The sequence below is a fragment of the Syngnathus typhle genome, linkage group LG16, assembly GCF_033458585.1.
Source record: "Syngnathus typhle isolate RoL2023-S1 ecotype Sweden linkage group LG16, RoL_Styp_1.0, whole genome shotgun sequence".
In the NCBI taxonomy this organism is placed as follows: Eukaryota; Metazoa; Chordata; class Actinopteri; order Syngnathiformes; family Syngnathidae; genus Syngnathus; species Syngnathus typhle.
The window spans coordinates 3,640,198-3,656,802 of NC_083753.1; the positions used below are offsets into that span (position 1 = coordinate 3,640,198).

The following is a 16,605-nucleotide window of genomic DNA, read 5'->3' on the forward strand; positions in this document are numbered from 1 at the left end:
TCTTTCTAAGTCAAAACTAACAAAACTGCTCTGAAAAATAAATTTGATAGAAATGAACACATACAAAGTCAAAATAAATACTGAGCTCCTTAAACTTTGAATTATAGGGCATGTATGTGTCCATCCATCCATCCATTTTCTGAACCGCTTACTCCCCACGGGGGTCACGGACGTGCTGGAGCCTATCCCAGCCGTCATCGGGCAGTAGGCGGGAGACACCCGGAACTGGTTGCCAGCCAATCGCAGGGCACACGGAGACATACAACCATTTGCACTCGCACTCACACCTAGGGACAATTTGGAGTCTTCAATCGGCCTAGCAAGAATGTTTTTGGGACGTGGGAGGAAACCGGAGTGCCCGGAGAAAACCCATGCAGGCCCAGGGAAAACATGCATACTCCACACGGGGAGGGCCGGAGGTGGAATCAAACCCGCACCCTCCTAACTGTGAGGCGGACGTGCTACCCAGTGTACCACCGAGCCACCTTTGTGCGTGTGTGTGTGTGTGTGTGTATATATATATATATAAAACTATATATATAAAACAATATTGGGTTTCCTCCCACATCCCAAAAACATGCTTGGTAGGCCGATTGAACGCTCCAAATTGTCCCTAGGTGTGAGTGCGAGTGCAAATGGTTGTTTGTCTCTGTGTCCCCTGCGATTGGCTGGCAACCGGTTCAGGGTGTCCCCCGCCTACTGCCCGATGACGGCTGGGATAGGCTCCAGCACGCCCGCGACCCCAGTGGGGACTAAGCGGTACAGAAAATGGATGGATGGATATATAGATAAAAACTATATATATATGCGTATATGTATGTGTATATATATATATATATATATATATATATATATATATATATATATATATATATATATATATATATATATATATATATATATATATATATATGTGTGTGTGTGTATGTATGTGTATATATATATATATATATATATATATATATATATATATATGTGTGTGTGTGTATGTATGTGTATATATATATATATATGTGTGTATATATATATATATCGGCATGTACATTTATAATCGGATGAAAAAGTGCATGATATATCCACCACTTCCAAAACGGCGGACCTCAAGACGTATCGCCGCGGCGGGCTGTCTTCATTGGCTGGCGTGCGGAGGCCTGCGACGTCACATGCGATGCGGAATTGCGTACCGCCCCAAACTAGGGAAGCCAAGATAGGAAAAAAAAAAAGTGGATGTTAGCCTAGCCGCTAGCCGAAGTTTGTAACATGGCTCTCAGCGACTGCTGGAAGAACCTGTCGTGGTTCTACCGCCAGTACCTTCTGGTGACGGCTCTCTACATGCTGGAGCCGTGGGAGAGGACAGTCTTCAGTATCCTTTTCACCTCCCAGACGGGCTGCGCGCTAACAGCTTAGCGTCTCCTTCTGTGTTGCCTGGAGAACGCGGAGTTTTCATCAAAACACTTCCATTCGGCTTTGAGGCCGTGTGCAGTGCGTTTAACAATGGAAGCATATTGCTGTCGAGTTGCTTTTGGTTGCCATGTGAACTTGTGATTTACGCAGAACACTTTTCAGTCGGACATTGAACACGTCATCGTTGGGGGCTTTGGTTCGCGCCGGCGGTGTTGTGCGAACTGTTGATCCTAAATGGGAGCTAACGGTCGGAAGCGAAGCTATCTGTTTAGATACGATGCGTCCGATGACGTCACGAGGTCAACTGACCGCGTAGAGGAGGTGCCAAATAAATGCATTACTGTTAGGCGAGCTCGGCAGCCGCCGATTACGTCAAAATATACGGGCCAGCAAAATTCTGCCGCCGCCCACTCCAGCGCTATAACTCGGACCGCCAGTTATCTTTGAACTACTACTACTAGTAGTACACCAGTAGTAGGGGGTGCTGTTTTTGGACATTGCCTCGGTTGACAAATACCCTTAGGCTGACCCTGAATAAATGCGTTGAAAAAAAGGTCAAAGAGGCGGCCAAAAAATGCAAGCCGGTGCAAGTTACTTTTGCGCTTACTTATGACGTTAATGCTGAGCGAGAACAACTTTTCAAAGGTTTCTTGAGGTGTACCGTTTTTTTCCGTGTATAGTGCGCCCCCATGTATAGTACGCACCCCTAAAAATGGCATGCTGATGCTGGAAAAAAGCCTGTACCCATGTATAATACGCACCCAATTTTTATGAATTTCTTTAAAAAAAATTTTTATTTATTTATTTTTTTTAAGTCCCAATGATCGTCACACACGCAGGGAGGCAATGGGTCCCATTTTTATAGTCTTTGCTATGGTCTTAACTAGGCTGGATGTAATTTTTTTTGTTGCCGTTGATTTCTCCGACTGCCCATAAACGCACCACCGCGCTCCGTGCGCGCGCGGGACAGCAAACGAGCAGGTGATCGAGCAAGCGTCTGATACGAGAGCATTGCGGTCGCATGGAGCGTGTTTGAAGTGAACAGCAGAGAAGAAAGGAACAAGGCAAAGTGTTGTGAAATAAAATATTACCTGTAATACGGATTTAGGTAGAGAACTGAACTCTCGCTCTTTATATAGCTGACGTGTCTTGCGCATCTGTAATGGCGGCCTCCGTATAATATCCGGTTTGCGTGTGTGCGCGTGTGTGCGAGAGCGAGAGAGAGCGAGCGAGAGAGAACGCTCAACCGTAGCGCGCCGCCGACCGCCCAACTCGATTATTGTGACAGAGCCGTCGCTGAAATTTAGAAGATATTTTTAAAGTCCTGATGTACTTTCTAAAATTTAAGTGGACCTCAGTGCGCACTGCGCAGGGAGCTTAATTTGGTGCGGTCGCGCAACCGCAGCGCGCCGGGCGCTCACTGTCGCATTGCTTAAAGAGCGCCTTTGTGTTTTAGGATGAATAGCAGAGACCAAAGGAACAAGGCAAAGTGTTGTGAAATAAAATATTACCTGTAATACGCATTTTGTTATTTTCTGATTGAAACTGCTAATTAAACTGTGAATTGAAACTAATAGGAAGAAAACAACTCTCTCTCTTTATATAGCTGACGTGTCTTGCGCATCCGTTCTGTGCATTTTATTTCACAACACTTTGCCTTTCTTCTCTGCTGTTCACTTCAAACACGCTCCATGCGACCGCAATGCTCTCGTATCAGACGCTTGCTCGATCACCTGCTCGTTTGCTGTCCCGTGCGCGCACGGAGCGCGGTGGTGCGTTTATGGGCAGTCGGAGAAATCGACGCCAACAAAAAAAATTACATCCAGCCTAGTTAAGACCATACCAAAGACTATAAAAATAGGACCCATTGCCTCCCTACGTGTGTGACGATCATTGGGACTTAAAAAAAAAAAAAAAAAAATTAAAAAAAAAAAATTAAATTTTTTTTTGTACCCATGTATAATGCGCACCCCAGATTTTAGGACAATAAATTAGTTAGATTTTGCACACTATACACGGAAAAAAACGGTATTTATATTTTGGTGCAGAAGGACACAGTCAGCCACAAAAGTACTTTTTAAGTTGATCGTTGTTGTCTTTAACGCTGAGCGCGTCAGACTCACTGCTGGTCAGCGTGGCGGGCATGGCGGTGTACACGGGCTACGTGTTCATGCCGCAGCACATCATGGCCATCCTGCGCTACTTCCAGATGCTCCAATGACGTCGGCCATCCCGAATGGCAAAGGCGGCGAGGTGCTTCCGCACGTGGCCCGACTCTCATCGGAACGTTGGCCGCGTTTGCAAGATTCAGCATTCGTTCAATGACGTTTGCTGCTTCTTTAAAATGGACCTATCAAATCATTCCTTTTAAAAAATGTACTTTAAACTTGTTTTGTGTTTTTCTCCATCTCAAGTCAACACTGTTTGTGGATGTCACGTTCCATCCAAATTGTTTGTATTTATAGCTCAAATAAATTTCATGTAATCTGTACCTGGCAGGAAGAATATTATACATGTGAAAAATGTTTTGTCAAAGCAATGGAAAAAAAGAGTTTCATTTTTACTAACTGACAAGATGACTTCTCGTTTTGTAGCGGTTGACTTTGGCTCCAAGGGCTTCCACAAGTGGCAAAATTTACAAGTACTCAGTACTTGCTGATCTGTTCGGATATAAGTCCAGCCGTAATTAAAATGAGCAATTATGGTGGTCCAGGGTCACCAGAGGGTTGTTCAGATCGACCATTCATACGTGCTCAGTTTGCACGAGCTGACATTTAAAGTGCTTTCAGACGCTGACGGATCAACACAAACATAGCACTGACGGATGTGAAATTTTACTTCTTATTTTCTACACAACAGATGAAAAAAGGTATTTACTCCACACAAGCAGCTACACCAGGGGTCACCAACTCCGGTCCTCAAGGGCGCTAATCCAGCCTGTTTCAGGTGCAGCCCTACAACAACACACCTGATTCAAATAATCAGGATCGGTTTCAGCCTTAATAGAGCTTGCTGATGAGCTGATCATTTGAATCAGGTGTGTTGTTGTAGGGCTGCACCTAAAACAGGCTGGATTGGCGCCCTTGAGGACCGGAGTTGGTGACCCCTGAGCTACACCCTTCTGTATTGAGTAGGGGTGTAAATCGCGGGTTTTGTCACGATACGATATAATATCGATATAAAGAACTACGATACGATATTTGCCGATATCTTAAAGCCTGCTGCGATTCATTCACGATATATCGCGATATAGTGCTCTACGATCAATTTTTTTTTTTTTTTTAATAAAAAATATAGAACAATATCCTGATTTATAACAATTCATACGCAAAATCAACAAGGTACTGCAAACTCTTTATTTAGGAAATTACAAGAGTATTGTAGTATACAAATTGCTTACTTTAACACTGAACTTTGATGTCGTGTTTTTTCTTTAAATGTGCGGCGAGATTTGTGCGCCCTGAATATTTGATCACCGCATGGCAGGATTTACAAACTGCATGTCTTGTCCGTTGAGCCATCTTTTCTTTGGAATCCATAGTGCTTCCAAACGAATGACTTGAAGCCTGAAGGGGAGCAAATTTCCTCGTCTCTTTGGACACTAGCCATAGCACCAGCCCAGGAGCCGCGTACTAGTTGTCCCCTCCCCTTTCATGTGCGTGCTCTGCTTACAACACAACAACGCCGGGCGCACTGCTCCCGGAAAAAGGAAGCAAGCAACAATGAACTGGATTTCAAAATAAAGTCGCGTCTAATGTCCGAGGTCAAACACGGCGATATAAATCGATGTTTACCTTTAGCATCGATGCCAATAAATCGTAGAGCATTATATCGATTACCGTTTTTTTCCGTGTATAGTGCGCAATATTTTACTAATTTATTGTCCTAAAATCTGGGGTGCGTATTATACATGGGTACAAAGAAAAAAATTTTTTATTTTTTATTTTTTTTAAAATAAAGTCATGGTACAACAAAACCAACAACAAGACTGACCGACAAAGTCGTGGAACAAAAAGACAGGGTGACATTACCAAAGACAGGAACAGAATGACAGTAACACATGCAATGATCCAACGGTGAGCGAGGGGCAGACAGGACTTAAATACAAAACACGTTACATCGATTGAGGTGACACAGGAAGAGCGGGGTGACACGAACAGAAACTATGGCAACCTAGACACATAGCAAAACTGGGGACGAGACATGACAAATCTCCCCCGAAATAAAACTCACCTTTCTTCTTGTTTGTTGTCAATCGCGCATCGCATTCAGCCATCCTGCCCAACACACTTAGTAAAATTCATAATTGACGACACATCGTTTGATGCGATGGTGCAATCCTCGATGGTGTGTTATTGTGTGAAGGCGAAGGCCTTCACACATATGTTATTCTACACCATTCTCTATTATTATTGTGTGAAGGCGAAGGCCTTCACACATATGTTATTCTACACCATTCTCTATTATTGTGTGAAGGCGAAGGCCTTCACACATATGTTATTCTACACCATTCTCTATTATTATTGTGTGAAGGCGAAGGCCTTCACACATATGTTATTCTACTCCATTTACTTTATTATTATTATTATTCTATTTTATTCCCGCCACTTTTTTGTCCCGCTTCTTCTTCCACAAAATTCATCCGATTCACTCCATTCCACTTTTCACGTATTCCAAATATTCACGACATGAGCGCTTGTATTTTTCTCATTCCGAAAATTTTCCGATTCCGCAAAATTCCCAAAATTCCGACAAATTTTTCCCCATCCATTCTTAATGGCACATTCCACATTTCACAAAATTTCGTTTTTCACCTCTAACTTCTACATTTTTCAACCGATTCAACCCATTCCAACTTTCAACTGTTCATCTTTTGCCTACCTATTCCACAACTTCCCACTTACCAAAAATTCCAAATTTTCAAATTTGAAATTCAACCAAAATTCTCTCAAATTCTGTTTTTCTACTCTAATTTCTACATTTTTCAACCGATTCAACCCATTCCAACTTTCAACTGTTCATCTTTTGCCTACCTATTCCACAACTTCCCACTTACCAAAAATTCCAAATTTTCAAATTTGAAATTCAACCAAAATTCTCCAAAATTCAGTTTTTCCACTCTAATTTCTACATTTTTCAACCGATTCAACCCATTCCAACTTTCAACTGTTCATCTTTTGCCTACCTATTCCACAACTTCCCACTTACCAAAAATTCCGAACTTTCACATTTGAAATTCAACCAAATTCTCCAAAATTTCGTTTTTCCACTCTAATTTCTACATTTTTCGACCGATTCAACCCATTCCACATTTATTCCCTTTATTCATCTTATGCTTACCACATTCACTCCCATTCACCCCCACTTCCACTATGCTTACACAATTCAACCCTTGACCCCCAATTCCAGTGTGGCGGCCATCTTGGATGACCCTGAAGTGCCACCAATGAACCCAGAATGAACCGGAAGTGCCCCAAATCAAACCGAAAGTGACCCCAAATAGACCGGAAGTGACCTCAGGTAAACCGGAAGTGACCCCAAATCAAACCGGAAGTGACCCCAAATGTACCGGAAGTGACCTTTTTAGACCGGAAATGACCCCTAATAAACCGGAAGTGACCTCAGACGAACCGGAAGTGACCCAAATTAAACCGGAAGTGACCCAAATAAACCGGAAGTGACCCCAAATAGACCGGAAGTGACCCCAAATAGACCGGAAGTGACCTCTGGTAAACCGGAAGTGACCCCAAATCAAACCGGAAGTGACCACAAATGAACCGGAAGTGACCTTTTTAGACCGGAAGTGACCCCAAATAAACCAGAAGTGACCTCAGCTAAACCGGAAGTGACCTGTTTTAAACCGGAAGTGACCCAAATAAACCGGAAGTGACCCAAATTAGACCGGAAATGACCCGAATCAAACCGGAAGTGACCTTATTTCAACACTAAGTGCCCCAAATAGCTACAATTGCTAACTTTTTCGTTTTTTGTCCGATTTAACCCGTTTCAACATTTTTACCCCAAAAGTGAACCTCTTGAGGCCGTTTTTTGTTTTTTTTCCAAATTTAGAAAGATTTTGGCGCAATTGCTTTTTTTATTTTCCCATTCATTCTCTATGGGGATTCAACATTTGCTCTAACTTCTATATTTTTCAACTGATTCAACCCGTTCCAACTTTCAACTGTACATCTTTTGCCTGCCTATTCCACAACTTCCCACTTACCAAAAATTCCAAATTCGAAATTCAACCAAATTCTCCAAAATTTCGTTTTTCTACTCTAATTTCTACATTTTTCAACCGATTCAACCCATTCCAACTTTCAGCTGTTCATCTTCTGCCTACCTATTCCACAACTTCCCACTTACCAAATATTCCAAACTTTCAATTTTGAAATTCACCACAAATTCTCCAAATATTCTACATTTCTCAAGTAATTCAACACGTTTCAACATCGTTCGGCAGCATTCCCCGAAAAAGTTATTCATACATTTCGCCTTCACACGCAATTTCTCCAGAAATTGCAAAATTCTAGTTATTATTATTCTCTACGTTTCTCCACACTTTTTTGACACGTTTCATCTTCCACATAATTCATCCGATTCACTCCATTCCACTTTTCACGTATTCCAAATATTCACGCGACGAGCGCTTGTATTTTGCTCGTTCCGAAAATTTTCCGATTCCGCAAAATTCCCAAAATTCCGACAAATTTTTCCCCATTCATTCTTAATGGCACATTCGACATTTCACATTTACGTCGTTCCAATTTGAAATTCACATCATTCAGCACATTCTAATCACATTCGGAAGGATTCTCGACATTCCCAAAATTCCCAAATTCGAAAATTTCACGTTTTCACGTTAAAAATTCCGACAAATTTTCACAAAATTTCGTTTTTCACCTCTAACTTCTACATTTTTCAACCGATTCAACTCGTTCCAACTTTCAACTGTTCATCTTTTGCCTACCTATTCCACAACGTCCCACTTACCAAAAACTTCACATCTTTTATTTTGAAATTCAACCAAAATTCTCTAAAATTTCGTTTTTCTACTCTAATTTCTACATTTTTCAACCGATTCAACCCATTCCAACTTTCAACTGTTCATTATTTTTCTACTGATTCCACAACTTCCCACTTACCAAAAGCTTCACATCTTTTATTTTGAAATTCACACCCAATTCCTTTTCCCTTCTCATTTCTACATTTTTCAACCGATTCAACCCATTCCAACTTTCAACTGTTCATCATTTTTCTACCTATTCCACAACTTCCCACTTACCAAAAACTTCACATCTTTTATTTTGAAATTCACACCCAATTCTCCAATATTTCCGTTTCTCCTTCTCATTTCTACATTTTTCAACCGATTCAACCCATTCCAACTTTCAACTGTTCATCATTTTTCTACCTATTCCACAACTTCCCACTTACCAAAAACTTCACATCTTTTATTTTGAAATTCACACCCAATTCCTTTTTCCCTTCTCATTTCTACATTTTTCAACAGATTCAACCCATTCCAAATTTATTCACTTAATTCACCTTATTCTTCCCACATTCACTCCCATTCACCCCCACTTCCACTATGCTTACACAATTCAACCCTTGACCCCCAATTCCAGTGTGGCGGCCATCTTGGATGACCCTGAAGTGCCACCAATGAACCCAGAATGAACCGGAAGTGGCCCAAATCAAACCGAAAGTGACCCCAAATAGACCGGAAGTGACCTCAGGTAAACCGGAAGTGACCCCAAATCAAACCGGAAGTGACCCCAAATGTACCGGAAGTGACCTTTTTAGACCGGAAATGACCCCTAATAAACCGGAAGTGACCTCAGACGAACCGGAAGTGACCCAAATTAAACCGGAAGTGACCCCAAATAGACCGGAAGTGACCTCAGGTAAACCGGAAGTGACCCCAAATCAAACCGGAAGTGACCCCAAATGTACCGGAAGTGACCTTTTTAGACCGGAAATGACCCCTTATAAACCGGAAGTGACCTCAGACGAACCGGAAGTGACCCAAATTAAACCGGAAGTGACCCAAATAAACCGGAAGTGACCCCAAATAGACCGGAAGTGACCTCTGGTAAACCGGAAGTGACCCCAAATCAAACCGGAAGTGACCCAAAATGAACCGGAAGTGACCTTTTTAGACCGGAAATGACCCCAAATAAACCGGAAGTGACCTCAGCTAAACCGGAAGTGACCTGTTTTAAACCGGAAGTGACCCAAATAAACCGGAAGTGACCCAAATTAGACCGGAAATGACCCGAATCAAGCCGGAAGTGACCTTATTTCAACACTAAGTGCCCCAAATAGCTACATTTGCGCTTACGTCTTCGTTTTTTGTCCGATATAACCCGTTTCAACATTTTTACCCCAAAAGTGAACCTCCTGAGGCCGTTTTTTTTGGTTTTGTTCCAAATCTAGAAAGATTTTGGCGCAATTGCTTTTTTTTATTTTCCCATTCATTCTCTATGGGGATTCAACATTTGCTCTAACTTCTACATTTTTTAACTGATTCAACCCGTTCCAACTTTCAACTGTTCATCTTTTGCCTACCTATTCCACAACTTCCCACTTACCAACAATTCCAAATTTAAAATTCAACCAAATTCTCCAAAATTTCGTTTTTCTACTCTAACTTCTAAATTTTTCTACCGATTCAACCCATTCCAACTTTCAACTGTTCATCTTTTGCCTACCTATTCCACAACTTCCCACTTACCAAATATTCCAAACTTTCAATTTTGAAATTCACCACAAATTCTCCAAATATTCTACATTTCTCAAGTAATTCAACACGTTTCAACATCGTTCGGCAGCATTCCCCGAAAAAGTTATTCATACATTTCGCCTTCACACGCAATTTCTCCAGAAATTGCAAAATTCTAGTTATTATTATTATTCTCTTTTATTCTCCACACTTTTTTGTCCCGCTTCTTCTTCCACAAAATTCATCCGATTCACTCCATTCCACTTTTCACGTATTCCAAATATTCACGACATGAGCGCTTGTATTTTTCTCGTTCCGAAAATGTTCAGATTCCGCAAAATTCCCCAAATTCCGACAAATTTTTCCCCATTCATTCTTAATGGCACATTCGACATTTCACATTTACGTCGTTCCAATTTGAAATTCACATCATTCAGCACATTCTAATCACATTCGGAGGGATTCTCGACATTCCCAAAATTCCCAAATTCAAAAATTTCACGTTTTCACGTTAAAAATTCCGACAAATTTTCACAAAATTTCGTTTTTCAGCTCTAACTTCTACATTTTTCAACCGATTCAACTCGTTCCAACTTTCAACTGTTCATCTTTTGCCTACCTATTCCACAACGTCCCACTTACCAAAAACTTCACATCTTTTATTTTGAAATTCAACCAAAATTCTCTAAAATTTCGTTTTTCTACTCTAATTTCTACATTTTTCAACCGATTCAACCCATTCCAACTTTCAACTGTTCATCATTTTTCTACCTATTCCACAACTTCCCACTTACCAAAAGCTTCACATCTTTTATTTTGAAATTCACACCCAATTCCTTTTCCCTTCTCATTTCTACATTTTTCAACCGATTCAACCCATTCCAACTTTCAACTGTTCATCATTTTTCTACCTATTCCACAACTTCCCACTTACCAAAAACTTCACATCTTTTATTTTGAAATTCACACCCAATTTCCTCTTCCCTTCTCATTTCTACATTTTTCAACCGATTCAACCCATTCCAACTTTCAACTGTTCATTATTTTTCTACCGATTCCACAACTTCCCACTTACCAAAAGCTTCACATCTTTTATTTTGAAATTCACACCCAATTCCTTTTCCCTTCTCATTTCTACATTTTTCAACCGATTCAACCCATTCCAACTTTCAACTGTTCATCATTTTTCTACCTATTCCACAACTTCCCACTTACCAAAAACTTCACGTCTTTTATTTTGAAATTCACACCCAATTTCCTTTTCCCTTCTCATTTCTACATTTTTCAACCGATTCAACCCATTCCAACTTTCAACTGTTCATCATTTTTCTACCTATTCCACAACTTCCCACTTACCAAAAACTTCACATCTTTTATTTTGAAATTCACACCCAATTTCCTTTTCCCTTCTCATTTCTACATTTTTCAACCGATTCAACCCATTCCAACTTTCAACTGTTCATCATTTTTCTACCTATTCCACAACTTCCCACTTACCAAAAACTTCACATCTTTTATTTTGAAATTCACACCCAATTCCCTTTTCCCTTCTCATTTCTACAGTTTTCAACCGATTCAACCCATTCCAACTTTCAACTGTTCATCATTTTTCTACCTATTCCACAACTTCCCACTTACCAAAAACTTCACATCTTTTATTTTGAAATTCACACCCAATTCCCTTTTCCCTTCTCATTTCTACATTTTTCAACCGATTCAACGCATTCCAACTTTCAACTGTTCATCATTTTTCCACCTATTCCACAACTTCCCAAAACCTTCACATCTTTTATTTTGAAATTCACACCCAATTCCTTTTTCCCTTCTCATTTCTACATTTTTCAACCGATTCAACCCATTCCAACTTTCAACTGTTCATTATTTTTCTACCGATTCCACAACTTCCCACTTACCAAAAGCTTCACATCTTTTATTTTGAAATTCACACCCAATTCCCTTTCCCTTCTCATTTCTACATTTTTCAACCGATTCAACCCATTCCAACTTTCAACTGTTCATCATTTTTCGACCTATTCCACAACTTCCCATTTACCAAAAACTTCACATCTTTTATTTTGAAATTCACACCCAATTCCCTTTTCCCTTCTCATTTCTACATTTTTCAACCGATTCAACCCATTCCAACTTTCAACTGTTCATCATTTTTCTACCTATTCCACAACTTCCCACTTACCAAAAATTTCACATCTTTTATTTTGAAATTCAACCAAGATTCTCTCAAATTCCGTTTTTGTACTCTAATTTCTACATTTTTCAACCGATTCAACCCATTCCAACTTTCAACTGTTCATCATGTTTCTACCTATTCCACAACTTCCCAAAAACTTCACATCTTTTATTTTGAAATTCACACCCAATTCCTTTTTCCCTTCTCATTTCTACATTTTTCAACCGATTCAACCCATTCCAACTTTCAACTGTTCATCATTTTTCTACCTATTCCACAACTTCCCACTTACCAAAAACTTCAATTCTTTTATTTTGAAATTCACACCTAATTCCCTTTTCCCTTCTCATTTCTACATTTTTCAACCGATTCAACCCATTCCAACTTTCAACTGTTCATCATTTTTCTACCTATTCCACAACTTCCCACTTACCAAAAACTTCACATCTTTTATTTTGAAATTCACACCCAATTCCCTTTTCCCTTCTCATTTCTACATTTTTCAACCGATTCAACCCATTCCAACTTTCAACTGTTCATCATTTTTCGACCTATTCCACAACTTCCCACTTACCAAAAACTTCACATCTTTTATTTTGAAATTCACACCCAATTCCCTTTTCCCTTCTCATTTCTACATTTTTCAACCGATTCAACCCATTCCAACTTTCAACTGTTCATCATTTTTCGACCTATTCCACAACTTCCCAAAACCTTCACATCTTTTATTTTGAAATTCACACCCAATTCCTTTTTCCCTTCTCATTTCTACATTTTTCAACCAATTCAACCCATTCCAACTTTCAACTGTTCATCATTTTTCGACCTATTCCACAACTTCCCACTTACCAAAAACTTCACATCTTTTATTTTGAAATTCGCCACAAATTCTCCAAATATTCTACATTTCTCAAGTAATTCAACACGTTTCAACATCGTTCGGCAGCATTCCCCGAAGAAGTTATTCATACATTTCGCCTTCACACGCAATTTCTCCAGAAATTGCAAAATTCTAGTTATTATTATTATTCTCTACGTTTCTCCACACTTTTTTGACACGTTTCATCTTCCACATAATTCATCCGATTCACTCCATTCCACTTTTCACGTATTCCAAATATTCACGCGACGAGCGCTTGTATTTTGCTCGTTCCGAAAATTTTCCGATTCCGCAAAATTCCCAAAATTCCGACAAATTTTTCCCCATTCATTCTTAATGGCACATTCGACATTTCACATTTACGTCGTTCCAATTTGAAATTCACATCATTCAGCACATTCTAATCACATTCGGAAGGATTCTCGACATTCCCAAAATTCCCAAATTCGAAAATTTCACGTTTTCACGTTAAAAATTCCGACAAATTTTCACAAAATTTCGTTTTTCACCTCTAACTTCTACATTTTTCAACCGATTCAACTCGTTCCAACTTTCAACTGTTCATCTTTTGCCTACCTATTCCACAACGTCCCACTTACCAAAAACTTCACATCTTTTATTTTGAAATTCAACCAAAATTCTCTAAAATTTCGTTTTTCTACTCTAATTTCTACATTTTTCAACCGATTCAACCCATTCCAACTTTCAACTGTTCATTATTTTTCTACTGATTCCACAACTTCCCACTTACCAAAAGCTTCACATCTTTTATTTTGAAATTCACACCCAATTCCTTTTCCCTTCTCATTTCTACATTTTTCAACCGATTCAACCCATTCCAACTTTCAACTGTTCATCATTTTTCTACCTATTCCACAACTTCCCACTTACCAAAAACTTCACATCTTTTATTTTGAAATTCACACCCAATTCTCCAATATTTCCGTTTCTCCTTCTCATTTCTACATTTTTCAACCGATTCAACCCATTCCAACTTTCAACTGTTCATCATTTTTCTACCTATTCCACAACTTCCCACTTACCAAAAACTTCACATCTTTTATTTTGAAATTCACACCCAATTCCTTTTTCCCTTCTCATTTCTACATTTTTCAACAGATTCAACCCATTCCAAATTTATTCACTTAATTCACCTTATTCTTCCCACATTCACTCCCATTCACCCCCACTTCCACTATGCTTACACAATTCAACCCTTGACCCCCAATTCCAGTGTGGCGGCCATCTTGGATGACCCTGAAGTGCCACCAATGAACCCAGAATGAACCGGAAGTGGCCCAAATCAAACCGAAAGTGACCCCAAATAGACCGGAAGTGACCTCAGGTAAACCGGAAGTGAACCCAAATCAAACCGGAAGTGACCCCAAATGTACCGGAAGTGACCTTTTTAGACCGGAAATGACCCCTAATAAACCGGAAGTGACCTCAGACGAACCGGAAGTGACCCAAATTAAACCGGAAGTGACCCCAAATAGACCGGAAGTGACCTCAGGTAAACCGGAAGTGACCCCAAATCAAACCGGAAGTGACCCCAAATGTACCGGAAGTGACCTTTTTAGACCGGAAATGACCCCTTATAAACCGGAAGTGACCTCAGACGAACCGGAAGTGACCCAAATTAAACCGGAAGTGACCCAAATAAACCGGAAGTGACCCCAAATAGACCGGAAGTGACCTCTGGTAAACCGGAAGTGACCCCAAATCAAACCGGAAGTGACCCAAAATGAACCGGAAGTGACCTTTTTAGACCGGAAATGACCCCAAATAAACCGGAAGTGACCTCAGCTAAACCGGAAGTGACCTGTTTTAAACCGGAAGTGACCCAAATAAACCGGAAGTGACCCAAATTAGACCGGAAATGACCCGAATCAAGCCGGAAGTGACCTTATTTCAACACTAAGTGCCCCAAATAGCTACATTTGCGCTTACGTCTTCGTTTTTTGTCCGATATAACCCGTTTCAACATTTTTACCCCAAAAGTGAACCTCCTGAGGCCGTTTTTTTTGGTTTTGTTCCAAATCTAGAAAGATTTTGGCGCAATTGCTTTTTTTTATTTTCCCATTCATTCTCTATGGGGATTCAACATTTGCTCTAACTTCTACATTTTTTAACTGATTCAACCCGTTCCAACTTTCAACTGTTCATCTTTTGCCTACCTATTCCACAACTTCCCACTTACCAACAATTCCAAATTTAAAATTCAACCAAATTCTCCAAAATTTCGTTTTTCTACTCTAACTTCTAAATTTTTCTACCGATTCAACCCATTCCAACTTTCAACTGTTCATCTTTTGCCTACCTATTCCACAACTTCCCACTTACCAAATATTCCAAACTTTCAATTTTGAAATTCACCACAAATTCTCCAAATATTCTACATTTCTCAAGTAATTCAACACGTTTCAACATCGTTCGGCAGCATTCCCCGAAAAAGTTATTCATACATTTCGCCTTCACACGCAATTTCTCCAGAAATTGCAAAATTCTAGTTATTATTATTATTCTCTTTTATTCTCCACACTTTTTTGTCCAGTTTCATCTTCCACATAATTCATCCGATTCACTCCATTCCACTTTCCACGTATTCCAAATATTCACGCGATGAGCGCTTCCATTTTTCTCGTTCCGAAAATTTTCCGATTCCGCAAAATTCCCAAAATTCCGACAAATTTTTCCCCATCCATTCTTCATGGCACATTCGACATTTCACAAAATTTTGTTTTTCACCTCTAACTTCTACATTTTTCAACCGATTCAACCCATTCCAACTTTCAACTGTTCATCTTTTGCCTACCTATTCCACAACTTCCCACTTACCAAAAACTTCACATCTTTTATTTTGAAATTCAACCAAAATTCTCTAAAATTTCGTTTTTCTACTCTAATTTCTACATTTTTCAACCGATTCAACCCATTCCAACTTTAAACTGTTCATTATTTTTCTACCGATTCCACAACTTCCCACTTACCAAAAGCTTCACATCTTTTATTTTGAAATTCACACCCAATTCCTTTTCCCTTCTCATTTCTACATTTTTCAACCGATTCAACCCATTCCAACTTTCAACTGTTCATCATTTTTCTACCTATTCCACAACTTCCCACTTACCAAAAACTTCACATCTTTTATTTTGAAATACACACCCAATTTCCTTTTCCCTTCTCATTTCTACATTTTTCAACCGATTCAACCCATTCCAACTTTCAACCGTTCATCATTTTTCTACCTATTCCACAACTTCCCACTTACCAAAAACTTCACATCTTTTATTTTGAAATTCAACCAAAATTCTCTAAAATTTCGTTTTTCTACTCTAATTTCTACATTTTTCGACCGATTCAACCCATTCCAAATGCATTGACCTTATGCTTCCCACATTCACTCCC

General features: G+C 39.7%; 1 protein-coding gene across 1 annotated transcript; it reads left to right on the forward strand.

Moving 5' to 3' along the window:
- The first annotated feature begins 1,239 nt into the window (after nucleotides 1-1,239).
- On the forward strand, nucleotides 1,240-3,895 carry sptssa (serine palmitoyltransferase, small subunit A). Its single transcript, XM_061302089.1, has 2 exons — nucleotides 1,240-1,363; nucleotides 3,522-3,895. Exons 1-2 carry the CDS (start codon nucleotides 1,261-1,263, stop codon nucleotides 3,623-3,625), a joined length of 207 nt encoding a protein of 68 aa, XP_061158073.1. The 5' UTR covers nucleotides 1,240-1,260; the 3' UTR covers nucleotides 3,626-3,895.
- Nucleotides 3,896-16,605: the final 12,710 nt, after the last annotated feature.

Bases quoted from the DNA above. Each gene is read 5' to 3' on its own strand.
- sptssa (XM_061302089.1), top strand. From the start codon at position 1,261: ATGGCTCTCAGCGACTGCTGGAAGAACCTGTCGTGGTTCTACCGCCAG. The intron at 1,364-3,521 runs GTATCCTTTTCA...TGAGCGCGTCAG, and splicing joins GTGGGAGAGGACAGTCTTCA to ACTCACTGCTGGTCAGCGTG.